Source organism: Mercenaria mercenaria, chromosome 17 (genome assembly GCF_021730395.1).
Source record: "Mercenaria mercenaria strain notata chromosome 17, MADL_Memer_1, whole genome shotgun sequence".
NCBI lineage: Eukaryota > Metazoa > Mollusca > Bivalvia > Venerida > Veneridae > Mercenaria > Mercenaria mercenaria.
The window spans coordinates 66,151,903-66,179,215 of NC_069377.1; the positions used below are offsets into that span (position 1 = coordinate 66,151,903).

General features: G+C 35.8%; 1 protein-coding gene across 1 annotated transcript; it reads right to left on the bottom strand.

Moving 5' to 3' along the window:
• Window positions 1-1,236: 1,236 nt before the first annotated feature.
• Window positions 1,237-7,363, bottom strand: LOC123536727 (uncharacterized). Its single transcript, XM_045320109.2, has one exon. The coding sequence runs from the start codon at window positions 7,097-7,099 to the stop codon at window positions 5,267-5,269; it is 1,833 nt and encodes a 610-aa protein (XP_045176044.2). The 5' UTR covers window positions 7,100-7,363; the 3' UTR covers window positions 1,237-5,266.
• Between the last annotated feature and the right edge of the window lie 19,950 nt (window positions 7,364-27,313).

Here is a 27,313-nt window from a genome sequence, read left to right on the forward strand (position 1 = left end):
TAAATACATAAATAACAAGTATAAAAAGAAACAACATAACTTTAGTAATAGCATTTATGCAAACATTTTCCACTTACATTTTACCATCTTTGGAGTCCTGAGTTGTCAACATTAAATTTTAATTAATGTTGATAATGCATAGTTTAATCGATGTAACTAAATCATTTAAAACGCCTATCTTTCTTTCATTCAAACATTAAGAAAGGTTTTAACACGTAAGATATTTAATTCTTCATGTTTTCATAAACTGAATACAAATGAAAATAATCGCTAATTACTTCCTTACTTTTGCATCAGATGATCATTGTGATTATATAGCGTGTCAAAATAAACACGTGCCGCTAATAGCTGATAAACAAAAGAAGATGTTGACATTTTTTTTTGGACTATCAGGTGACACTTTTAATCCAGCAAAAATTTTGCTGTTCGGTTTTCGGAAGTCAATCTTAGTGTTAAAATATAAACGGTGCTTCAAAAATCGTCCGGTTTTCAGAAATCGGGAGTTCCGGTTTTCAGAAGTTAAAAATATATAGAAATAAGAACAGAAAAAAATGGGACTTTGAGTTTCGTGCGGTTTTCAAAGGTTTCCGGTTTTCAGAAGGTCCGGTTTTCGGAAGTTACACTGTATTTCATTGTTTGATACCATTATGTATATATCTTATCATAAAATCTTTAATTTAATGTACAACGCCAGTGAATATACTATGTGCAAAGTTAGGCGTTTAATCAAATAAAGCAGTTTCAGTTTCAGTTTCAACTATTATATTGGTTGTCCCAAAAGTAACCAAATCCATTTCTTGTGAGCAAGCTTTTAGTTTCAGTTGCCAAGCTGGTGTAGCTTCGATTATCCATACACACATACATACAGTAACAATCTGAAGCTTTTTCTAATGAATTTTTGCACTTTAAGCACCTTTTTGTTGTCAAAGGATAACTTCCACACCAAAATACCTGTTTTTCATCTAACTCACACAAGGTGCTTTATACGTGCATAGTTTGAATAGTTTCAAATAAGCACTGCTTTTATGTTCCACGTATTAAGAGTTATGCTTATTTTTGACAGTTGAACAAACTTACAAAGTTTATTTAATTAATACTGGTATCAACATGTAGATGTTAAATAATGTAAAAATTATCATTTCTACCTTTGAAACATCTTTGACATTCAGAAGAATGATGAAATATCTTGCTATGAATCTTCACTGATCCATGGGGCAATATAGCAAATAAGAAAAATAGCTTCTGTAATCTGTTTAATGATACATCCAGTTCTAACAAATACACATGTTTACAAAAGGAAACAAATTAAACAAAATCTGTTTGTCAGGTCTATTGTATATCACATGAATTAGTACAAATGAAAACAATAAAGCAGTAATATAGATACACAAAAGATCAGCTCATCAATTTGTGTAGCCTTACATTTAAAAGATTTAAAAGGACTGTACTGCAGAAATAAGAATTATAACAATTACATATATTTTCGAGTTTACTACTCAAATAATCCCAACTGAGATGTAGCATTTACTGAAAGAGAAAATAACTTAAATTAGTTAAATCAAGATTTTTATTCTACTTATAAATCTTAAGGATGGAACTTAAGGATTTCAAGGATGGAACTAGTAACCTTTGGACTGTTAATCAGAAAGCTGGCCACTGGCCATGTGGTGACTTAAAATCATACAGTGTCAAAACATTTCATTAAATTGAGACCAACTAACTATTATTAATGGAATCTCTTTCATTTTAGTCTTATGCAGCAGATTTTCCCAAATTAATTACTGAAAAGAAAAAAAAAAAAAAAACTACAAATACGATATTTATAAAATATACAAGAACAGAACTAGCAGTCTATTATAATTATGTGTAGTAAAACAGAATTATGAATGTGGGGTACCCCAGGGCTCAATACTTGGTCCCTTACTATTCCTTCTATTTATTAATTATCTTCCACTCTTAATTTCTGATAATATTAAATCAGTTGATCTATATGCTGATGACACTACATTATACGATGTCATGTAAAGCTACTTTACAGTCAAACTTGATGCAAGCATTGCAAAAATTAGAGCATTGGTGCAAATATAATGGAACCCAATTGAATACTTCCAAAACCAAAGTTTTACTTATTACAACCCCTCAGAGAAGTCGACAGGTTTCAGAAAAACCTTTATCTCTTCAGTATCATAATGTAAATCTTGAAATTAGCAATGGAGAGAAATTACTTGGCATTCATATTGAGAATACAAGGAAATGGGACACCCATGTTAGATATGTAACAAGGAAAATATCCTCGTACCTTTGGCTTCTCTCAAAAATTCAATCATTTCTTGATTTAAAACACAAAATAATGTTTTATAATGTATATATTCAATCACATATTGATTACTGTAGTATTTTATGGTCAAATACAACACATTCTAATGTCAGTAAAATTATTCGCCTTCAAAAATTGGCGTGTAAACTGATTTTTGGACAAAACTATACAACCTTTGGAGACGCGATGAGAAAAATGAATCAGCTTCCCTTCCTAGATAAAGTTAAATTCAATAAAGCTATAGTTATGTTTAAAATTGTAAACAGAAATTTTCCAATGTATATATGTAAAGACTTTGAACTTAAGGATGCAGATGATGTTAATCAATCCATTATTTTAAGATCAGTACGTGGTCCTACTTTCAAAGTACCAAAACCAAATACAGAACTTTTCAAAGGAAGCTTATTGTATTCAGGGCCTGTTGTTTGGAATGATTTACCATTACATTACATTACATTACATTACAGAAATTTGTTACAAATAATACAAACACTGTGAATCTTTGAACAGACACAAGATACAATACACTTGTTACAAATGTCGAAAATGCATTCAGCATTCTACCAGGAAAGAGGATCTGGACAAACGTTCACAAAGCTGCTATTCTGGCAATATATCTACTATCAAAAAGGACGCCCCTGGTACATACAACCAATCACTGGAAATGATACCGCTGGGAACGCATTCTAACTACTAGACCAACTGCTCATAGCAATCAAGGAGGAAACATTAAAAACTAGACTATATCATGTATAGATGTATAAGACGGACTGAACAGTAACAAAATGTAACTGATTTACAAACAAGTCGCCACGCCAGAGAGATATGTGGAGAAGCTGTACATCAGCCTTGCAGTACTGAACTATGCATTCATCTTGCCTGAAAATAACTGCAAAATAAAAATTAAGCTAAATCCAAGATCAGTGTCCTGTTTGCATAAAATATTCTACCTTTTCCCCATACTCTTGATCAAATTTGCCCATGATCTAATATAAACTGCGCCATACAGGCTCCACCAATAACAGATCATTACTGGCACCACTGTCACTGATCTAAAAATCTAAAAATAGATTAAAACCGGCACTTCAAAGTTGCTTCAAATAAAATTATTTTCAAATCAGGCCAGTAGTTTTATACAAGAAGTTTTTTGTATAGCCATATGGGAAAATGAGCCCCTCCCCCAGGCAGCCACTTTTTCAATGAATCAAAATTGTTTGAAGGAATTTGGTAGAGGGTCACCCAAGAAACATTTGTGTAAAACTATTTTGAAAACGGACCAGCAGGGGTCACCCAAGGAACACTAGTCTTGTGTAAAATAAAATTGTTTTGAAATCAGTTTTCTATATAGCAATAAGTCCAAAGGACAGGAACAACAAAGGGGAGAAATTTAACCAAAAAGAAAAAAAATTCTTACAAGGTACAGATATGCCAAAATACACCTAAAAATTGGAGGTACCATCCATGTTGTACCACAAAAAAGTGGCCTCAGTTTTTCCCTACGGCCAATAATAAAAAAGTTACTAAATAAGCTATTTATAGTAATATAAAAGGGAAGTAATTAAAAAAGAAATTATTGTAAGTGAACAAAAGAAGGATCTGCCAAATAAAAACAAGAGCACTGCAATGCAACGCAAATGCAGAGCAATATACACACAAAACAAAGTCATATGACTTTTGACCCCTAAGTGTGACCTTGACCTTGAAGTGAGCCATCGGAAACATGCGCTCTGCACATCATTTCAATGAGGTGAACATTTGTGTCGCGTTTCTTTGAAATCCTTCAAGGGGTTCAAGAGTTACAGAGGGGAAGGGAAACTGCTAACCAACAGACAGACAGAGAGACGGACACCAAGGTGATAACATAATACGTTCCTTCGGGCGTATTTAAAGGAATCAAGGTCTTATGGTGATACAAGTTGTGTGCAACTTTGGTTAAAATAAAATCATAAATGACACCACTATTGTACAGACAAGAAATTGATGCACGCACGCATGGACGGACTGACTGACGACGGAAGACAGACAAAGGGTGATCACAAAAGCTCACCTTGTCACTATGTGTGACAGGTGAGCTAAAAATGTCAAGAGAATACATTAAAAATAATGAAAATCTTGCCTAAATAATTCTTATTAATTTCTGGACCAACAGTTTCAGATACAATTTTCTCTGAAAACTTACATTATGGGTTTATACTTTGAGGGATTTACTGCTTTACACTAAATCATTTCTGTAAAAACTATGTCTGTATATAAAACATTATTCAGAAACCATGATTGGACAGTGTTTGTTAAGATCATATCTCCTTAGTAAAAGATGTCTAGTTTCCTTGTACAGGTTATAACTCATATTTTCAGGATAAATATTTTAACAATGGTTACCTTTCATGATAAACTGTGTGACATATAATCAAGGTCAAAAGGACAAGGTCCAGTGAGTGATTTATGGCCACGATGGTCCTCTTTCCTTATTTTGTACTGACTAAATTCAGAAAAGAAAACTGATGCAAATCATTATCTGGAGAAGTGCCTCTTAACCTTTAGCCTGCTGAGGGAAAGTGATTTTGCCTTTGCGACCAGTGCAGACCAAGATCATCCGTGGAGTCTGATCATGGTTTGCACTGTTTGCTATTCAGTCAGTAAATTTTCAGTGAACACCTCTTCAGTTAATAAATGGTACTACCCAAACTGAATGACAGACCAGTCCATTTTAGAAATTTAGCAGGTTAAAGGATTTTAGAGTCAATTTTATACGTTGACTGTGTCGATTTAATATATACACAATTGGAAATAGGATAAAAACAAAAATTGCTTCCATAATATATATCTATAGATCTCTATATTAAGATTAAAGTTGTCTGATACCATTTAAGATTGAACTCTGGTATACATTCAACAAACAACATTATTAAAAAAAAAATGCAAGTACAATGTAGTAGCATCAATATACACTTAATATTTTGTTGTCATAAACCCAGTGACTGTCAATATTTTAGAATGTAAAATTTTAAAGTCTGTAATTTTACAAAAATGTGGGTTGTCTGAATCAGTTAAGTCTAACATTTCTGACTTTGACTCACCAGTGTGTATGTTGAATACATGTAAAGAATTGTCTTTAAAGTCAACAAGTCCTAAGTATCCATCTTCATCTTTATCTTCATCTGTATCTTCCTTTTTTTCTTCATCGTTTTCTTCATTTTCATTTTTTCCTTCATCTGTATCTTCATTTTCATCTGAATCTTCATCTCTTTCCTCATCTTCATCTTTTTCTTCATCTTCATCTGAATCTTCACAAAAAGCAATTGAAAGAGGCATTTTGACTTCCTCCAGTTTGCAAACCTTATCTAATTTTCCTTCCATCGTAAGTATATTTATACTGTCACTCTGTCTGTCTGTCACACAAATACGTTTTCTTTTTCTGCTAAATGCTATGTAAGCTGGCTGTTTGAACAACAGGCAGCCATTTTCATCCGTTGAAATGGTTCGAATGATCTTGCCAGAAATATCTAATACAATCACTGATGGTGGATTTGTACAAGCCACAAGTAACAGCTTATTGGCATACGCTATGCCTTCACATCTTGCATTTACTTTAATTTCTCTGCTTTCTATGATTTCTTGATCAGCAACTGCAAGGATTTTGATTTTCCTTTCATTTGGGAATGTGACTGCAAATTCATTTTCTTCAGTCAGTGCTACATCCCATGGGCATGAGGTTAGTCGTTTCTTTGCAATGATTTCATTATCTTCCATTAAGTAAATGTCATTAAATATGCGGTCAGTAAATAGAAAATAATCGTCTGGTGTCACCAGTACTTTCGGGAATCCATATTCAAGATAATAACTGTAAGAACTAAGCAGTGCTTCAGATGAATTGTCGGCTTCAGGAATGCTCAGTTCACCTAACGCATCAATATTCTGGAACATACTTGACAAAAGTTCATTTGCAACAAATGAATATCTTTCCACTTTATTTTCTTTTTTCATGTCTTCCAAGTTTTTCACCAAAGCTTGATGTTGCTTTTCTACTTTTTTTATAGCGACAAATAACTGTTTGCTTTGTTTCGTTTCTTCAAGTATTTCCATGTTGGTTGATAAATCTTGCAGTTCTTCCTTTGTTTTATTTGCTACTTTGACTACTTGTTCTATTTTAATGGTTTCTTTTCTCTCTTTTTCTTCAGCTTCTTTCGTTATTTCATTTCTAAGTGATTCAAGTTTCTCAAGCATTTTCTGTTGAAATTCATCTATACTGCAAATTGCTGTTTCTCTGCATGATTTGCTTATTTCGATGTTTTCATGGGCAACTCTGATCTGATCTTCAAGCTCTCTTTTGGTTACAGTGATTTTGTCACATAGACTTCTATACTGATAAGATTTTTCCACACCTTTGGCAATATCGGCCAAACTGCATATTTCTGGGCATGGCTTATGTTCAATAACCATACAGGAGTTACAACCAACTTCTTCATGAGTTTTACAGTAAAACTTCATTGTCTCCCCTTCATGCTTTTGGCAAACTTCAGACAAACTCCCTGTCACCTTTTTCTTGGGCATTTCTTTTTTATCCAGCAATCGGTGATGCCGCATAGGTCGTGGAAGGCAGTGGTATTGAAAACACTGATCACACAGATAGCTCTGGCACTCCACACAAAATCCCACAGCAGGTCTAGACTCAACATCTTCTTCACAGGAGTCACAGTTTATTTCAGACTGGTTCTCAGATAAAGAATTTTCATAAAATTTACTTTCCTCAAGTAAACTCTTCCCAGGTACACTATCGGTCATTTTTCTGTTATATCCTTTTGAACTGAATATCTGGCAATATTTTTGTAGTTTGTCAAATGTTGTTGTCTGGGTGCATGCTCAAACAAGAGCTGTTTTAAAGTTACAATCTTACCTGGGATATCCCCTGGATAAACAAGACATGCACAGTAGTAAATTGACTATACTTCTTTACAAAATCTTGAAAGCAGGAAAAAACATACAGTGCATTTCCTCCAAAAACAAACACAATTGAGAAGATCAAGTAAGTTAAAGCAAAGTAAACAAAGTTAAAAAAAACAGCATATACATATAACATATAACAATGAAAGCACCATATAAACAGTTGAAACATATAGAGGTTATATACTGTTCCTCTATGATAACATAAGAGCTCGTAGAACATGAAATGCCCCCTTTGATGTATTCAGTAATTGCACAAGGAGCAGAAATTATTTGGTCAATGTGCACTGGATGTTTGACGTACTGATCTCAAATCAATAATAATTATTATGGTTCATTTACCAGTCATAAGTAAACTCTGTATCAAATGTGATCTTAGACTAAAGCATTCTCTAGTTATTTGGCAAAAAAAGTTCTACTGTTCTGGGTCAATGTGACCTTGGCCTTTGACCTACTGATCTCAAAATCAATAGGGGTCATCTGCTGTCAACTTTCATGATCCTAGGCCAAAGCTTTCTTGAGTTATCATCCAGTTCCAACTGTTTCGGGTCACTGTGACCTTGACCTTTGACCTCGAAATCAATAGGGGTCATCTGCTGGTCATGATCAACATCCCTATTAAGTTTCATGATCCTAGGCCCAAGCGTTCTCAAGTTATAGTCCAGAAACTGTTTAATTGTTCCAGGTCACTGTGACCTTGACCTTTGACCTACTGACCTCAAAATCAATAGGGGTCATCTGCTGGTCATGAACATCCTCCCTATCAAGTTTTATGACCTTAAGCCCAAGCATTCTTGAGTTATCATCAGGAAACCGTTTAACTATTCCAGGTCACTGTGACCTTGACCTTTGACCTACTAACCTCAAAAGCAATAGGGGTCATCTACTGGTCCTGACCAACCTCCCTATCAACTTTCATGATCCAAGGCCTCAGCATTCTTGGGTTATCATCCCGAAACAATTTACTTGTTCCGGGTCACTTTGACCTTGACCTTTGACAAACTGATCTCAAAATCAAAAGGGGTCATCTGCTGGTCATGACCAACCTCCTTTTTAACTTTTATGTTCCTAGGCCCAAGAGTTCTTGAGTATCATCCGGAAACTTATTGGTCTACGGACAGACCGACTGACCTACATTTGCAAAACAATATACCCCACCTTCTTAGGAGGGGGCCATAATTACTAATGCAGTAGTTTACAATAAAGGCAAACAGAAAGATGGGCCATACCTGGTATTATTTAATCATTTTAAAATTCTCATACAGACATTGTGAAATAGTTTGTTTTTACTGGCATACAATTTTGTGATAAAGAAGAGTTTAGTACCTATGGGCTCTGATTTTGATACACTTCCCATTCTGTGTGCAAATTTAACATAGTTGATCATCATTTCTTAGTCAATTTTGGTGAAAAAGTATGGAAAATTACCACATCAAAGTGGCATTATGCGCATCTTACTGCACATAGTGTGTTTTTTGGTGAATGTTTTATAAACTAACCGAGTAGATGACCCCTATTGATTTTGGGGTCACTCCATCAAGGTCAAAGTCACAAGGGCCATCTGCCCATCACACTTTATTTTTGACCAGTAACTGGAGAACCATTTGACAATTAGAATCTTCAAACTTCATTGGGTGATAGGGCTTACAAAGTAGATGATCCCTCTTATTTTTGGGGTTACTTGATCAAAGGTCAAGGTCACAGTGGCCTGAACATGGAAAACTGTTTTTGATCAATAACTTAAGAACCACTTGACCCAGAATGTTGAAACTTCAAAGGATGATTGGAAATGTAGAGTTGATGACCACTAATGATTTTTGGGTCATTTGATCAAAGTTCAAGGTCACAGGGGCCAGAAATTAGAAAACAGTTTCCTATCATCAAGGTCACAGGGGCCAGAAATTAGAAAAATGTTTCCTATCAGTAACTTGAGAACCATTTGACCAAGAACCTTCAAACTTCATAGGATGATAGGACTTACAGAGTAGGTGACCCCTGTAGATTTTTGAACAAAGGTTAAGGTCACAAGGGCCTGAACATGGAAAACTCTTTCCAATCAATAACTTGAGAACCGGTTGGCCCAGAATCTTGAAACTTCATCAGTTGATTGGACATGCAGAAAAGATGACCCCTATATATTTTGGGGTCACTCAATCAAAGGTCAAGATCACAGGAGCCCAAACATGGAAAACTGTTTCAAATCAATAACTTGAGAACCACTAGGCCCAGAATGTTGAAACTTTTGGGACGATTGGACATGCCGAGTAGATGATCCCTATTGCAGCCAACCATCGGTGCCTCTTGGACTTTTGCTCCTGTCCCCTATTGACTTCTTGCCTATTACTTCTATGCATTGAGTTTGATCTATGTTTGCAGTCATTTCTGGAAGTTTGATGGGGTTAGTTAATTTGTTTGGAAGTATACCAGGTCCTGATAACATTTTTTAGTATCTAGCTTATCAGTAGTGAGGTTTTGTGCTTATCGGTGAAGAGATTTTGCAAATAACCAAATCAAACAATTCATAAAATTTATTAGGCCTTAGTTACATAGATCAAAACACTTTGTATGCTTAAAACATGTATGTATCCAATGTAAATGCAACAGATAATAAAACTGTGATTTTTGCATTCTCTGAACATTATTTATTGTAATACTAATGATTATTATACCAGTACATGTAGTTGGTATCTTTTGGTTTTGTATAAAATTTGGCAGGAAATTATATACTAGAAAATCATATAATTCTGTTTGCATAAAACAGCTGTCTTGTCTGTTGTGCAGACTTAAAGTCATTAATTTCAAAGACACAACAAATGGAAATTTATATAAATTGTTGAAGCCAACCGTATTATTGATATCCATGAACTTTAGCACTCCCCCACCCCTATAAAAAAAGTCATTAACTTTCTATATTTGTCAGTTCCTTGCTCCATCTTATACATAATTCACTATGTAAACTATTAATGGGTTATCTATATATTTTAATCAATTATCATTCACTTTCATATAGAGCAGGTCATAGAATGATGTTGTTCATGTCTGTCAACATTTTCCTTCTTTTTTTTTTTGACAGTATAATATCTACAGCTTCAAACTTCAGAGATTTACAGGGTAATTAAGCACCACTTGAGTAGGATCCCTATTGTTTCAGGTGTCAATAACACAGTGGTCAAGGTCACAGTGACCTGGAGGCTGCAAATGCTTTCTGACTCTATGTCAAGGTATAATTGCTTTCAAACTTGAAATAATTACTAGGTACAACTAAAGGAAGATACTTACTGATTTTGGGATCATTCTCTCAAAGGTCAAAGTTACAGGGACCAAACTCAACTTCTTATAATGGCTACAATGACTAAGAACTACTTAGGATCCCTACTGAGAATAACAGGTCAAAGGTCAATGACCGAGTGACCTGCAGACTGACATTGGTTTCAGGACTGTAATATTTATGTCTTTGAAACTTTACACAATGAATAAGTGTAATACCAGGAAGATCCCTAATACCTTTGTGATCAGTGGCTCAAAGTTCAAAGTCACAGGGACCTGCATTAATTTCTTGTATTAGGTTCCCTTTAAGAAAGGACTTGAAAAATTACCTTAAATCTTTGATGTCCAAGACTTTGACCTTTGATGAGGTTCCTGGGTGTTGCGCACGATACACCATCTCAATATGGGGAATGTTTGTGCGCAGTAATATCAAAATCCCTTGATGTATGACGCAGACATGAAACAGACCCTGTTAATAATTGTTCCATATGTGACTTGAAGTTGATCTCTGAGTTTGTAGTCTGGAAGTTGTGCACCACACATCCTATTTACATGGGCAAAAATTGTGCCAAGTTATATTAAAATCCCTTGATAGATGTTTAAGTTATGCAACAGATGAAAAAACTCCATATTGACTTTCCAAGTATGAGCCTGACCTGAGTTGTGCATCTGTGAGTTGACTTTGTTATGGGGAACATTTGTTCAAAATTACATTAAAATCCCTTGATGGATGGTTGAGTTATGGAGCAGACAGTGAACCCATACAGACTTTTGACTTCCAAGTATATCTTTGAGCTAAGGGTCTGTGTGTGTACATGTTGTAGGTAACAGATAGAGGACTAATAAGTCCCTAAAGGTTGGAGCATATAGGGATATGAAGTAACAGGTGAAGATCCTGCTGTTTCACTTTTGTTTCAAGAAAGGAAGTTTTCAAGTATCTTGTCCATTAATAATATCTGAGGAAACATTTCACATAAAGGTAGTTCTGCATGTTTGAAAAACTGGGAGTGATTAGGTAAATCATTACCTGTAAAACAGAAACAAGAGCACCGTCTGCGGGTGCCATCCGTCATCTGTGAGTGCTGGTCAATATGCAAGAAAAGGGTTATGGTTCTTGGCCTTTTTACTCATCTTAATTTATGATAAAACAAGAGCTGTACATAACTCTTTTCTTGCAGGAGATGGTAACTTGCATGCAAAACTTTAACCAGGATTTTCTAAGTCCAAAAGGGGGCATAATTTGGCCAAAATGCAAGTCAAAGTTATGGGACTTGATGCTATCACCTAGTTTTAGAACCCCGAAAACACAAGTGAAGTTTTAAATCAATATCTGCATTAGTTTTGGAAATATACTTGCATGCAAAACTTTAACCAGGATTTTCTTAGTCCAAAAAGGGGCATAATTTGCCCAAAATACATGTCAGAGTTATGGGACTTTATCCTGTGAGGTTGGTTATTGACCTAGAAAAAATAAGTTTCAAAGCTCTATGCCTTTAAATAATAGCTTTAATATGTGCTTGCATGCAAAACTTTAACCAGGATTTTCTAAGTACAAAAAGGAGCATAATTTGCTCAAAATACATGTAAGAGTTATGGGACTTGACCCAGTGAGGTTGGTAATTCACCTAGAAAAAGAAAAAAATAAGTTTCAAAGCTATATACCTTTAATTGTTAGCTATATGTACTTACATGCAAAACTTTAACCAAGGATGAGTAGAATAGCTAGAAATTGTTAAGCTAATAAGAGCTGTCACTAATGGTGACAAATGCCCCCGCAGCACCTTGACCTTTGACCTGGTGACCCCAAGGTCAGTAGGGGTGGTGTACTCAGTAAGTACTATCAGCATGTGAAGTTTGAAGGTCCTGGGTGAAGTGGTTCGCGAGTAAAGTGCCTTCATGCAAAAAGTTAACGTTGGCCCCTGTGACCTTGACCTTTGACCTGGTGACCCCAAAGTCAGTAGGGTTGGTGTACTCATAAAGTACTATCAGCATGTAAAGTTTGAAGGTCCTGAGTGAAGTGGTTCGCGAGTAAAGTGCCTTCATGCAAAAAGTTAACATTGGCCCCTGTGCCCTTGACCTTTGACCTGGTGACCCCAAAGTCAGTAAGAGTGGTGTACTCAATAAGTACTATCAGCATGTGAAGTTTGAAGGTCCTAGGTGCAGTGGTTCGCGAGTAAAGTGCCTTCATGCAAAAAGTTAACGTTGGCCACTGTGACCTTGACCTTTGACCTGGTGACCCCAAAGTCAGTAGGGGTGGTGTACTCAATAAGTACTATCAGCATGTGAAGATTGAAGGTCTTGGGTGCAGTGGTTCGCAAGTAAAGGCCTTCATGCCAAAAGTTAATGTTGGCCCCTGTGACCTTGACCTTTGACCTGGTGACCCCAAAGTCAGTAGGGGTGGTATACTCAATAAGTACTATCAGCATGTGAAGTTTGAAGGTCCTGGGTGCAGTGGTTCGTGAGTAAAGTGCCTTCATGCAAAAAGTTAACATTGTGACGAACGAACGAACTAACTAACGAAGGAACGGACGAACAGTTGAAAACTAATATGCCTCCCTTTGGGGGCATAAAAATATATGAAGTTTCAAAGCTATAGTAAAGTATTCAAGAAAAGTGAACTTAAACAAAAAACAACCACGAAATACTGATTTTCTAAGTTAAAAGGCCCATAATTCTGACAAAATGCAAGAGAGAGTTATGGTTCTTGACTATAGCTCTGATAGATTTTCAAGAAAAGTGGACCTAAATAAAAAGAAATTAAAAGTTTGTAAGAACGTAAAGGCCCATAATTCAGAGAAAATGCATATCAGACTTATGGCTCTTGGCCTACGTGCCCACCTAATTATGATAAACAAGTCTGCAAAGTTGCAAAGCTAGTGTTCTTGTAGTATTCAAGTGGTGGATCTAAACAAAAATTTTAACCAAGAAATTCAAATTTTCTAAGTATCAAAAGGGCCATAATTCTAATAAAATGCTAGCAAAAGGTATGGCTCTTGGTCTACTTACTCATATAATGATGAAAACAAGCGCGCAAAGTTTCAAAGCTGTAGCTCTTACAGTTTTGGGGAAAAATTTGACGTAACAAAAACTTTAACCTAGAAAATTGAATTTTCTAAGAATAAAAAGGGCCATAATTCGAATACAATGCTTATCAGAGTTATGGTTCTTGGCCTATAATGTCAACTAATGATGATTAACAAGTGTGAAAAATTTTCAAACCTGTAGCTCTTATAGCTTTTTAGAAAAGGCTGACCTAAACAAATATTTTAACGAACGCCAACAATCAAGTTACGACAATACCTCGTAGATTTTTTTCATTAAATCAGACAAGCTAAAAAGCCCAGATTATGCAATGGCAGATTAAAGAAATCACTGATAAATGGCAACCTTTGTGTTACTGATTAAACTGGCAGCTTTTCTATCTTTCTTAAGATCAAATATATTGACAAAATTGTTGACATGTAAAATAATGCAAAACCGGTTACAAAATCAGCTTGAAATTTGCAGATCTCTTAAAATATGGGCAAGAATCTCAGAAATAAGCACACAGACCTAAACATTTTACTCAAACAAATGAAAGATATTTAAATTTACAACTGTGACAAATTTCATAAAAATCTACAATGTAAAAATTATCCTTTATGCAAAATTGTCATCAGTATTCTGATTTTCCAGCAGACGTCCATTATGAAAACTTGGCGGAAGTCTATATATATCAAATAAATCTAGCAAAAAATCAACCAAACAACCAAACCATTTTTATTTAATTTGAATAAAATATGCAAAACTATCTTAACCCTTATCATGCTGGACAGGATTAATTCTTCCATTGGAACCAGTGTAGATCTTGATCAGCCGGCACATCCGTTCACTAGTTCACCATTAAGTCAGTATCTTTTTGGAAAGCCCCCCCCCCCACTTTTTAACAGTTAATGGTACAGACTGATGACTGATAAATTCATTATAGAAATTTAGCAGAGTTTAGCAGGGTAAGGGTTAATTGGGGAATGCAATGAAACTCAGAAGTTTTAAATGTACAGGGCAAATGTAAAAGTTTTTTATCAATAAGAAATCTGCAAACAAGAGGCTTTAACACTGCTTCTGACCAAGTTTGGTGAACATCCATTCAGCATAAATGAGAAGTCCTTTAAAGTTTTTTTCTTCCTGATTTTAGCCCTGATGACCCTTAAAGTGCAAGGAATGCCTGACAGTAAGTTAGTTTTATATGAAAGTTATCCCCAGGCCTCTTATAATGCTGAAAGAATGTTAAAAATCGGACCACAATTGAAGAAGATATGGCAGTTTGAAATTTAAGAAAATGGCTGATCATGGAGGCAGCCATTTGAGTGTGTTTATGATGTCAATTACGCACTGCTGAATTCTTTATTTAGCAAATACCCATAGACTTCCAGTGTTTCTTGAGTGTTAGATGTAAAACATGGTAATTTCTTTCATTCTAGCTGGAAAAAGGATAGAAAGTATTTTACAGTAATAAGTTAATACAATTCAAAACAAGAGCACCGCCTTGCGGGTGCTGACGCTCATCTGATTTTTTTTTTTATAATAGAAAAATTGTCATACCCATGATTTTCTAAGTCCAAAAAGGGCCATAATTCTTGCAAAAAGCAGGATGGAGTTATGTTTCTTGATGTACTGGGTCAGCTTATGATGGTGAACAAAAGTTGCAAGTTTCAAAGCAACAGCTTTGATAGTTTAGGAGAAAAGTTTACCTAAACATAAAACTTAACCAAGAAATCTGATATTTTCTAAGTCCAAAAGGGGCCATAATTCTTGCAAAAAGCAGGACAGAGTTATGTTTCTTGCTGTACAGGGTCAGCTTATGATGGTGAATAAGTGTTGCAAGTTTTAAAGCAATAGCTTTGATAGTTAATGAGAAAAGCTGACCTAAACATAAAACTTAACCAAGAAATCTGATTTTCTAAGTCCAAAAGGGGCAATAATTCTTGCAAAAAGCAGGACAGAGTTATGTTTCTTAATGTACAGGGTCAATTTATGATGGTGAACAACAGTTGCAAGTTTCAAAGCAATAGCTTTGATAGTTTAGGAGAAAAGCTGACCTAAACATAAAACTTAACCAAGAAATCTGATATTTTCTAAGTCCAAAAGGGGCCATAATTCGTGCAAAAAGCAGGACAGAGTTATGTTTCTTGCTGTACAGGGTCAGCTTATGATGGTGAATTAGTGTTGCAAGTTTTAAAGCAATAGCTTTGATAGTTTATGAGAAAAGCTGACCTAAACATAAAACTTAACCAAGAAATCTGATTTTCTAAGTCCAAAAGGGGCAATAATTCTTGCAAAAAGCAGGACAGAGTTATGTTTCTTAATGTACAGGGTCAGCTTATGATGGTGAACAACTGTTGCAAGTTTCAAAGCAATAGCTTTGATAGTTTAGGAGAAAAGTTGACCTAAATATAAAACTTAACCAAGAAATCTGATATTTTCTAAGTCAAAAAGGGGCCATAACTCTTGCAAAAAGCAGGATGGAGTTATATTTCTTGCTGTACAGGGTCAGCTATTGATGGTGAACAAGTGTTGCAAGTTTCAAAGCAATACCTTTGATAGTTTAGGAGAAAAGCTGACCTAAACATAAAACTTAATCAGGCAACGCCGACGCTGACACAGACGCCGATCAAGTGATGACAATAATTCAACATTTTTTTTTCAAAAAATCAGATGAGCTAAAAATATATATATCTAGAAATTTAATAAATCCGTCATGTTATCTTATGTTACCATGGAAACAAAATGGCTGCCATTTTGATAAAACTACTGAACTACTAATAACTTTCTCATTTTTATGGTTTTGAAAATTCTTTCACTTCTTTTAATTAAATAACCTTTCCCCAGCTGTAACGTAACTGAACGTATTAGAGTCTGATGGCCCTTCCACGCTTCCGTAGAAACAACATTTATTACATGAATTTCATTTTGAAAATATTTCTGAAATGTCTAGGTCTGCAGCACTCAAATACGGAAATATCTTACATCCGAGGCATATACTGACACTTTCAGACAACATCAAAAAGGACCTTTTGAGCGATTTGAAGAAGTTCCAAAAATCTCTATGTACCCTTGCTCCATTACGGACCCCTTTGGGAATTGTGTTTATCCCGAGCTCAAATATGTTTTCGTAGATGAAAAGAGTGACGTCATTTTCTGTGTTGTCAAAAACATACATATGCCTGGCGAGATTGCATAAAAATGTGCCTGCTGTTCTAAGGATATAAGAAAGTCTAGCAGAAGAAATTGAAATACGAACAACGATGTCAAACCTTTTAAGTGCAGTCAAGCTGAACCATTTTAACAAATTTGGGAAATGTTCATCAAGGATGCTACAGGCCACATTTGCTGAAATTGATGAAGTGGTTCATGAAAAATTATTGAAAAGTTTTTCCTTTTTCAACTCTAGCACCCCTAAAGGGGTCAAGTAGAACCATTTGAATAATTTTGTGAGAGGTCCCTAAAAGTCTGGTACAGATCAAGTTTACTGGAGATCTATCAAGTGATTCATGAGAAGCTGTTGAAAGGTTTTTGCTATTTTTAGCTCTGGCACATCTTAAAGGGGTCAAGCTTATCCACTTGAATAAACTTGTGAGAGGTCCATCTGCAAATACTAATAGCTGACCCTCAACTTTTGGTTCAGGTGAGCTAAAAAGCGTCTACCTCAATTACTGCTTTGCTGATCTGGAAAATTTTGCCCATTTCACACATGAAATGCACCACCTCCACCACTCCCTGCCCTAAAATCAGGTGAGCTTACATTTTTGGTAGCCTAAAATTTAAGCAACAGTCATTTTAGAAGACTTTTTCAGCTTGCTCCATTCTCAAAACATTATATCAGTTGTATTTATAATTGCTTAAGTGGCCGTCAAAATTAAAAGCTATCAATTTTTGCACAATTTTAAAGGTGACATTGTGGCAACTATTAGTCAAATATAAGTCAGATTGCATCATTTCAAGGATAACTTGCCAAAATATTTCCCCTGGACTCCCTACAGAGTACACTCTCCGGTCTACACAAAGTTCTGATTAGCCCATTAACTGCCTGACAATAAGTTGATTTCATATGAAAGCCATCATCAAGCCTTTCATAAAGCTGATAGAATCGGATCAGTATATTGAAAAAGGCAGTCTGAAAGACAACTTTAACTAGAACTGTCACAGGAGTGACTCATACCCCCACCATACGGTCTTGTCACAGAAGAATGGCAACCATAAGGAATCTTAAAAATACTTTGGAGTACTTCATCCTGGGCTTCCACATATAAGTAATACTAGTATAATACTAGTATAGTAATACAAGTAAATATATTAAATCTCTAATATTAGAGATACACTAAAAGTGAATACAAAAAAGGGTCTTACCGACCCATGTTACCACAGAAAAATGTTTTTACTTTTTACATAGGACTTATAATAAAAAAGTTCGAAAAACACCTAAAATACTGAAAATCTAAAAATAGGATTTCTAAAAATAGACTAATTCCTGGAATTTAACCCTTTCCCACATCGATACGTTTATCACCGTATCTATCGATTCCCAAACAGAAACGTATTGACCCGTGTCTAACGGTTCCCCGATAGAAACGTATTATACTGATTAACGGCCATTTGAACAGAATCGTTTTATCCCGTGTCTCATAATCAATCGCTTTATTTTCATTCTTTTCCTAAAGAAACAAATTCCGGATGTTTACTAACTCAAAATATGGGATTTCGTCATCATTATTTACATAAAAAATCATGTGGTTACTATTTAAATTTATCGAGTACTTTGCAAAGAAAGACACCGGGGTTTTTTCCTACATGTGCACGACGCTACGTCATGGAAAATTACTGAGAAAACTGCTTGCAACTAGCCGTTTCGCGGGGCTTTCCTCGTTCTAAAAATAACAACCATTTAACATCAAAGTATTTTTAAATGTGTTAGGTCATGAAGGTCACGCGTGATACATGCAGATTTCCCCTAAACAACAATTTGTGTATATGATGGCTTGGAATTTATGGCCTTACATAACGGGAAGTGTTAATCAAAACAGAAGTACCGCGGCTTTCAAATATTTTATGACACCCCAAGAGTTAATTGCAGCGGAAGTCACCCGTGATGTACTGACGTTTGATCATCAAAATATTACGTAATATTATCTTAAAAATATTTAATTTTTAGCACAAGAATACTGTAGTTGGTTACGAGTCTCGATCTCCGCGATCTTTTTGCACTTTCAGAAATTTTACGATCCGTTATTTTTGTAGTGTTATTCAGTTTGATGGTTGTTTTTTATATAAATACTTACCGATTCCGATTCGGAAGATAAGTCTATTAACTATAAATCAAACTTTCAAACATCAAAATGAAATTGTATATGAATTTCAATGTGAAAGTAATCCAAAACAGAATTTTATGCCTAAAAATATATATTCCCGTACTTTAACACTTTATATCTTCGAAACTCAAAGAGAAACTACAATAAATTTTGTATCATCGGAAAGAGAATTTAAATTGCTATAAACTTTATATTGACAAAAATAATGTCAAACTTACAGAAAATATTAAAATAATGACATTTTTAACATGAGTATGTGTAATCACAAAATAATGCCAACACCTCTGTTCAGATAAGACAGTCACCTTTATCAGCCATATACCGATTATTGATTATTGATTATCACTTATCAGTGTTATGTAAAAGAGGTTACTTTGGCTTCTGTTCTGTGTGGTAAAGGGTTAAGAAACTCAGTACAAAAGTTAAAACAAGAGCACCACCTTGCGGGTGCTGACGCTCATCTGATTTTTTTTGTATAATAGAAATATTGTCCTACCCATGATTTTCTAAGTCTAAAAAGGGCCATCATTCTTGCAAAAAGCAGGATAGAGTTATGTTTCTTGATGTACAGTGTCCACTTATGATGGTGAAAAACTGTTGCAAGTTTTAAAGCAATAGCTTTGAAAGTTTATGAGAAAAGTTGACTTAAACATAATACTCAACCAAGAAAATGATTTTCTAAGTCCAAAAGGGGCAATCATTATTGCAAAAAGCAGGATGGAGTTATGTTGCTTGCTGTACAGGGTCAGCTTATGATGGTGAACAAGTGTTGCAAGTTTCAAAGCAATAGCTTTGATAGTTTAGGAGAAAAAGTTGACCTAAACATAAAACTTAACCAAGAAATCTGATATTTTCTAAGTCCAAAAGGGGCCATTAATCTTGCAAAAAGCAGGATGGAATTATGTTTCTTGCTGTACAGGGTCAGCTTATGATGGTGAACAAGTGTTGCAAGTTTTAAAGCAATAGCTTTGATAGTTTAGGATAAAAGCTGACCTAAACATAAAACTTAACCAAGAAAACTGATTTTCTAAGTCCAAAAGGGGGCACTAATTCTTGCAAAAAGCAAGATGGAGTTATGTTTCTTGATGTACAGGGTCTGCTTATGATGGTGAACACGTATTCCAAGTTTCAAAGCAATAGCTTTGATAGTTTAGGAGAAAAGTTGACCTAAACATAAAACTTAACCAAGAAAACTGATTTTCTGAGTCCAAAAGGGGCAATAATTCTTGCAAAAAGCAAGATGGAGTTATGTTTCTTGATGTACAGGGTCTGCTTATGATGGTGAACAAGTATTCCAAGTTTCAAAGCAATAGCTTTGTTAGTTTAGGAGAAAAGTTGACCTAAACATAAAACTTAACCAAGAAAACTGATTTTCTGAGTCCAAAAGGGGCAATAATTCTTGCAAAAAGCAAGATGGAGTTATGTTTCTTGATGTACAGGGTCTGCTTATGATGGTGAACAAGTATTCCAAGTTTCAAAGCAATAGCTTTGAAAGTTTAGGAGAAAAGCTGACCTAAACATAAAACTTAACCAGGCAACGCCGACACAGACGCCGACGCCGATGCCAACAACCGCTCAAGTGATGACAATAACTCATCATTTTTTTTCAAAAAATCAGATGAGCTAAAAAGGTTACTTCCCTTTGGCTCTAAGCCAATCAGAATGAGTGAAAATACATCAAAATTAACCTTAAATTCTAGGTAAAAGGGGACACAATTCAAGAAAAATTAGTGTCAGAGTTATGCACCTTGTGTCACATGATGTGGGTGATGAGGTGGAACATCTATTTTAAGTCTGGATCAAATCCATTCAGTAGTAACTGAGATATAGTGAAAATACATCAAAATTAACCTTAAATTCTAAGTAAAAAGGGGCATAACTCATGAAAAATTGGTGTCAGAGTTATGCACCTTGTGTCACATGATGTGGGTGATGAGGTGGAACATCTATTTTAAGTTTGAATCAAATCCATTTTGTAATAATTGAGATATAGTGAAAATACATCAAAATCAACCTTAAATTTTAAGTAAAAGGGGACATAATTCATAAAAATTTATGTCAGAGTTAAGCACCTTATGTCACATCATCTGGGTGATGAGGTGGAACAACTATTTTAAGTTTGAATCAAATCCATTTAGTAATAACTGAGATATAGTGAAAATACAACAAAATTAACCTTAAATTCTAAGTAAAAGGGGACATAATTCATGAAAACTTGGTGTCAAGAGTTATGCACCTTGTGTCACATGATGCGGGTGATAAGGTGGAACATGTATTTTAAGTTTGAATCAAATCCATTTGGTAATAACTGAGATAATCAAATCCATTTGGTAATAACTGAGATAATAGATTTCGGGACGCGACGGCACGGGACGGGACGCGACAAAACTGCCTCCTATATACCCCCCTCAAACATGTTTGGTGGGGGTATAATAACCCCCGCCACTGTTATGGATAGTGAAAGGGTTTATGGTATTGGGTGGACATTGTTAAGTATATTTTTTAGTCCATGTATGATGACATCAATGAATTTAAAAATCCTTTAAGGGGTTTAGGAGATACAAAGCGGACACAAAATGGAAGGCTCAAACATTTGACCTTGAGTTGTGACCTTGACCTTGAGCCAACATGGCTGACTCATGAGTTCTGCACATTGTCTTGATGAGGTGATCATTTGACCCAAGTTTCATGAAAATCCTTCAAGGGGTTTAGGAGATACAGAGCTCAAACCTTTGACCTTGACCTTGAGCCGACATGGCTGACTCATGAGTTCTGCACATCGACTTGATAAGTTTCATGAAAATCCTTCAAGGGGTTAAGGAGATACAGAGTGGACACAAAATGTTACGGATGGACAGAAGGATGGATGGAGACCATTCCTATAACCCTCTCTACCCCCACCCCCCCCCCCAACTTGTGGTGGGGGAATAAAAAGATATTAAGAAAATTGCTGAGCATAGATGCAGCCATTTTAGTGTGTACACATTGCTGAATTCTTCATTTAGCTAATAATATTTCAAATAGATTAATATCGAATGTTGATGTAAAACATTGCAATACCATTCATCATAGTTGGCAAAAGTAAGACAAATTAATTTATAGAAATAAGTAAATACAACTGGCGTATCAATAAACATATTTAAAACCACACTTGGGCCAAATATTGAAATGAAAGCTGCATTAAAATTTGCTCTTTTTCCAAGTCATATTAGACCTGCATAAATTAAATATGATAATTTTTTACAATTTAGATACTAGATTATCTAGGGTAAGAACTAGGTCAGATGAGCGATGTAGGACCTTCAGTACCCTCTTGTTTATATAGTAGTAAAGGGAACTAGCCCAATCTCCTGAAAACCATATGAGCCTTGCCATGAGAAAACCAACATAGTGGGTTTGTGACTAGCATGGATTCAGACCAGTCTGCGCATCTGCACAGTCTGGTCAGGATCCATGCTGTTCGCTTTCAAAGCCTATTGGAATTAGAGAAACTGCTAGCGAACAGCATGGATCCTGACCAGACTGCGCGGATGTGCAGGCTGGTCTGGATCCATGCTGGTCGCAAAGCCACTATGTTGGTTTTCTCATGGCACGGCATATATATTATGTTGATGATTCAAGTAACCTTTAGCTACTTTATTGGGAGATAAACTACTGTAGTGATTATTTCTGTAAAATCAATGGAAGAGCATATTATATGCATTAGTGTCTTATGATATTAACAAGAGGCCCAAGGGGGCCTAAGTCGTTCACCTGAGGCAGACCTTGACCTAATTAGATCTTACTTGTGATAAAAGTATTAAATTTAACAAGAGTGCCTGAATGTCACAATATACGCCCGTCATAGCAAATTTATTTACACTAGCACCTGTATTTGCAAATGAAATCCTAATTCTGTGGTTCTGTGGTAATTATTGTAATTCTTTTGTTTTTCTAAATCCACTAAAAAAACTCCTTACCAGGTAGACTCTGGCAGAGATACCTTAAAATACACCTAAAATTTGAAAGTAACATGTATGTTGGACCACAGAAAAGTGGTCTTGGTTTTTCCATACTGTCAATTATAAACAAAAGTAACAATATAGGTTATTTAAAGTAACAACTAAGGGAAGTTAATCTTTAAAAAAAACAAGAGGACCATGATGGTCCTGAATCGCTGACCTCTTCCCACATGACCCAGTTGATAAACATTTAGACCAACTTTCATACAGATCCCATGAATAATATGGCCTCTAGAGAGGTCACAACGTTTTTTCATTATTTGACCTACTGACCTACTTTTTGAAGGCACGTGACCCACTTTCGAACTTGACCTAGATAAACTAGACGCACGCATATACACCGACCAGCCATTTGGACAACTATGTCTTCGCTTCCGCAAGCGGGCTTCACAAAAATCATAATCAAGATCAATCAAAAGAATCATGAGAAAATATAGTTGAAATTTTCTTAAAGGTACAGATATGTCAAAATACACCTATAAATTGGAGGTACCATCCATGTTGTACCACAGGAAAGTGGTCTCGGTTTTTCCCTACGGCCAATAATAAACAAGAGCACCATGATGGTCCTGAATCGCTCACCTGTCCCCACATGACCCAGTTTTGAACTGAGTATGACGTCGTCTTTTCTATTATTTGACATAGTGACCTAGTTTTTGAGCTCATGTGACCCAGTTTTGAACATGACCTAGACATAATAAGACAACAATTCTGACCAATTTTTATGAAGATCCATTGAAAAATATGGCCTCTAGAGAGGTCACAAGGTTTTTCTATTTTTAGACCTACTGACCTAGTTTTTGACTGCAGTTGATCCAGTTTCGAACTTGACCTAGATATCATTAAGATGAAATTTCAGACCAACTTCCATACAGATCCCATGAAAAATATGGCCTCTAGAAAGGTCACAAGGTTTTTTTTATTATTTGACCTACTGACCTAGTTATTGATGGCATGTGACCCAGTTTTGAACTTGACCTAGATATCATTAAGATGTAAATTCAGACCAACTTCCATACAGATCCCATGAAAAATATGGCCTCTAGAGAGGACACAAGGTTTTTTTTATTATTTGACTTACTGACCGAGTTATTGACGGCACGTGACCCAGTTTCAAACTTGACCTAGATATCATCAAAGTGAACATTCTGACCAATTTTCATGAAGATCCATTCAAAAGTATGGCCTCCAGAGAGGTCACAAGGTTTTTCTATTTTCAGACCTACTGACCAAGTTTTTAATAGATGTTGACCCAGTTTCAAATTTGATCTAGATATCATCAAGCTGAACATTCAGACCAATTTTCATACAGATCCCATGAAAAATATGGCCTCTAGAGAGGTCACAAGGTTTTTTTATTATTTGACCTACTGACCTAGTTCTTTACGGCACGTTACCAAGTTTTGAACTTGACCTAGATATTATCAAGCTAAACATTCTGACTAACTTTCATGAAGATCCATTGAAAAGTATGGCCTCTAGAGAGGTCACAAGGTTTTTCTATTTTTAGACCCACTGAGTTTTGGACCACACGTAACTCAGTTTCGAACTTGACTTAGATATCATCAAGATAACCATTCTGACCAACTTTCATACAGATCCCATGAAAAATGTGACCTCTAGAGTGGTCACAGACAAAAGTTTACAGACGCACGCACTGACGACGGACGCTGCGCGATCACAAAAGCTCACCTTGTCACTTTGTGACATGTGAGCTAAGAAGTTACTAAATAAGCTATTTATAGTAACATAAAAGGGAAGTAATTAAAAAAAATTTATTTTAAGTGAACAAAAGAAGGATCTGCCAAATAAAAACAAGAGCACTGCAATGCAATGCAAATGCAGAGCAATATACGCACAAAACAAAGTCATATGACCTTTGACCCCTAAGTGTGACCTTGACCTTGAAGTGAGCCATCCGAAACATGCGCTCTGCACATCGTTTCGATGAGGTGAACATTTCTGTCAGGTTTCTTTGAAATCCTTCAAGGGTTCAAGAGTGGAAGGGAAATTGTTAACCAACAGACAGACAGACAGACACCAAGGCGATAACACAATACGTCTCTTAGGGTGTATAACAAAAGCAGACAGCGTGCTCAACTATTTCGATGCTGGATAGTAAAAGTGGGCACATCTGAGGAAACTGGAGCTGTCACTGGAGTGTTTATCAACTCCAATGGTGAATGAAGATATTGCACAATTGCCCGAGTCTGTGTCAAAAATATTAAGTAATAAGAGAGGTACAGATAAAGTGTATCAAAACACTACATAAGTATAGCCTAAGCAAAAAGAGTGCATAATTAACAAGAGATCACAGAGTGATCTTGGCGCCCACCAATGTGCCATTTTTGAGTGTTCCAAATTTCAAGACTTATTGACTAGCTCAAGGTCAAATTTCATTTCCGTACACAACACTGTGCATGTGGTCCAAATTCGAAAGCTATAGCTTGAGAAATGTGAAAGTATGTCACTAGATCAATTTCAAGGACAAAGTTCTTTTATACAAAACTATGCTGTGCATCAAGTTGAAGGTGTAGTTTGAGAAATCTGAAGTAGGTCACTAGGTCAATCTTAAGGTAATTTATTTTGGTACACAAAACTATGCAAGTGGTCCAAATTTGAAGGCTGTAGCTTGAGAAATGTGAAAGTAGGTCACTAGGTCAAAATCAAGGCAAATTTCACTTCAGAACACAAACTATGCATGTGGTCCAAATTTGAAGCCTGTACTTCAAAAATGTGAAAGTAGGTCACTAGGTCAATGTAAGGTCAAAGTTTATTTTTGGTACACAAAACTATGCAAGTGGTCCAAATTTGAAGGCTGTAGCTTGAGAAATGTGAAAGTAGGTCACTAGGTCAAAATCAAGGTCAAATTTCACTTCAGAACACAGAACTATGCATGTGGTCCAAATTTGAAGCCTGTACATTCAAAAATGTGAAAGTAGGTCACTAGGTCAATGTAAAGGTCAAAGTTTGTTTCGGTACACAACACTGTGCATGTGGTCCAAATTTTAAGGCTGTAGCTTGAGAAATGTGAAAGTAGGTAACTAGGTCAAAATCAAGGTCAACTCACGTCAAGGTTCATCTTGCCACTCAAAACCATACATGTGGTCCAAATTTGAATATTGTAGGTTATTGACAAGAAGATTTTAAAAGCTTTTCCCTATATAAGTCTATATGAACCTTGTGAACCCTAGGGCGGGGCCATATTTGACCCTTGGGGGATAATTTTAACAAACTTTGTAGAGAACCACTAGATGATGCTACATTACAAATATCAAAGCCCTAGGCTTTGTGGTTTGGACAAGAAGATTTTCAAAGTTTTTCCCTATATAAGTCTATGTGAAACATGTGACCCCCGGGGCGGGGCCATATTTGACCCTAGGGGGATAATTTGAACAATCTTAGTAGAAGACCACTAGATGATGTCACATACAAAATATCAAAGCCCTAGACCCTGTGGTTTTGGACAAGAGGTTTTTCAAAGTTTTTCCCTATATAAGTCTATATAAACCATGTGACACCCGGGGCAGGGCCATATTAGACCCCAGGGAAATAATTTGAATCATCTTGGTAGAGGACCACTAGATGATGCTTCGTACCAAATATCAAAGCCCTAGGCTTTGTGGTTTTGGACAAGAAGATTTTTAAAGTTTTTCCCTATATAAATCTATGTAAATTATAGAAATAAACAAAGGGCCATAACTTATTAAAAAATTGTTGAACCAGTCTGATTTTCAGGGGGACACAACTAGGGTATCAATACATCATTCTGACAAAGTTTGGTCAAAATCCCCCTGGTAGTTTCTGAGGAGATGCGATAACGAGAAATTGTTAATGGACGGAAGCAGACCGTTCCTATAATCCCTCCGCCACGGCGGGGGATTAACAAATCCATCAGGTAATTACAGATATGGAGAAAAAAAGAGATAGTGTAAAAAAAAAAAACTAGCCAAGGTGGGGATGTGGAAAGACGCCAACACCTACCCCAAGGCGAGTAGGATAGCTCTCTATATACTTTGTATAGTTGAGCTAAAAATGAGACTTTTTAGATTAATAACCAGAGCTGCTTTTGAGAAAACACATGTCTCCCACAACTGCCTAATCATCTGAACAGTAAGTCAGTTTTCATAATCAAATGTACTGTTTACTCACTACAAATTTACTTTTGAAAAGTAAAAAGGCCAATTTTGGGTAGTTCAAGAGCCATAATTATTAGGTGCCTGGTGGGGTGGTGGGGTGGGGGCTGAAGGGGCGGAGGGGATTTGGCTAGTAATCAAACTTGGCAGAGGACTTATTGGCAAATACATTTTGTTCAAGTCTAGTGTAGATCAGATGAGAAATGTTAAGAGTGCAGACAAGAGTAAAAAGGCTGATTTTCAAGGGCCGTAATTCCAAAGTGGTCTGGCTAGCAATAGAACTTCACCATGGACTTATGGTCATGC

Excerpts from the sequence above, each read along its gene's own strand:
- LOC123536727 (XM_045320109.2), bottom strand. The coding sequence starts at position 7,099 with ATGACCGATAGTGTACCTGGGAAGAGTTTACTTGAGGAAAGTAAATTT.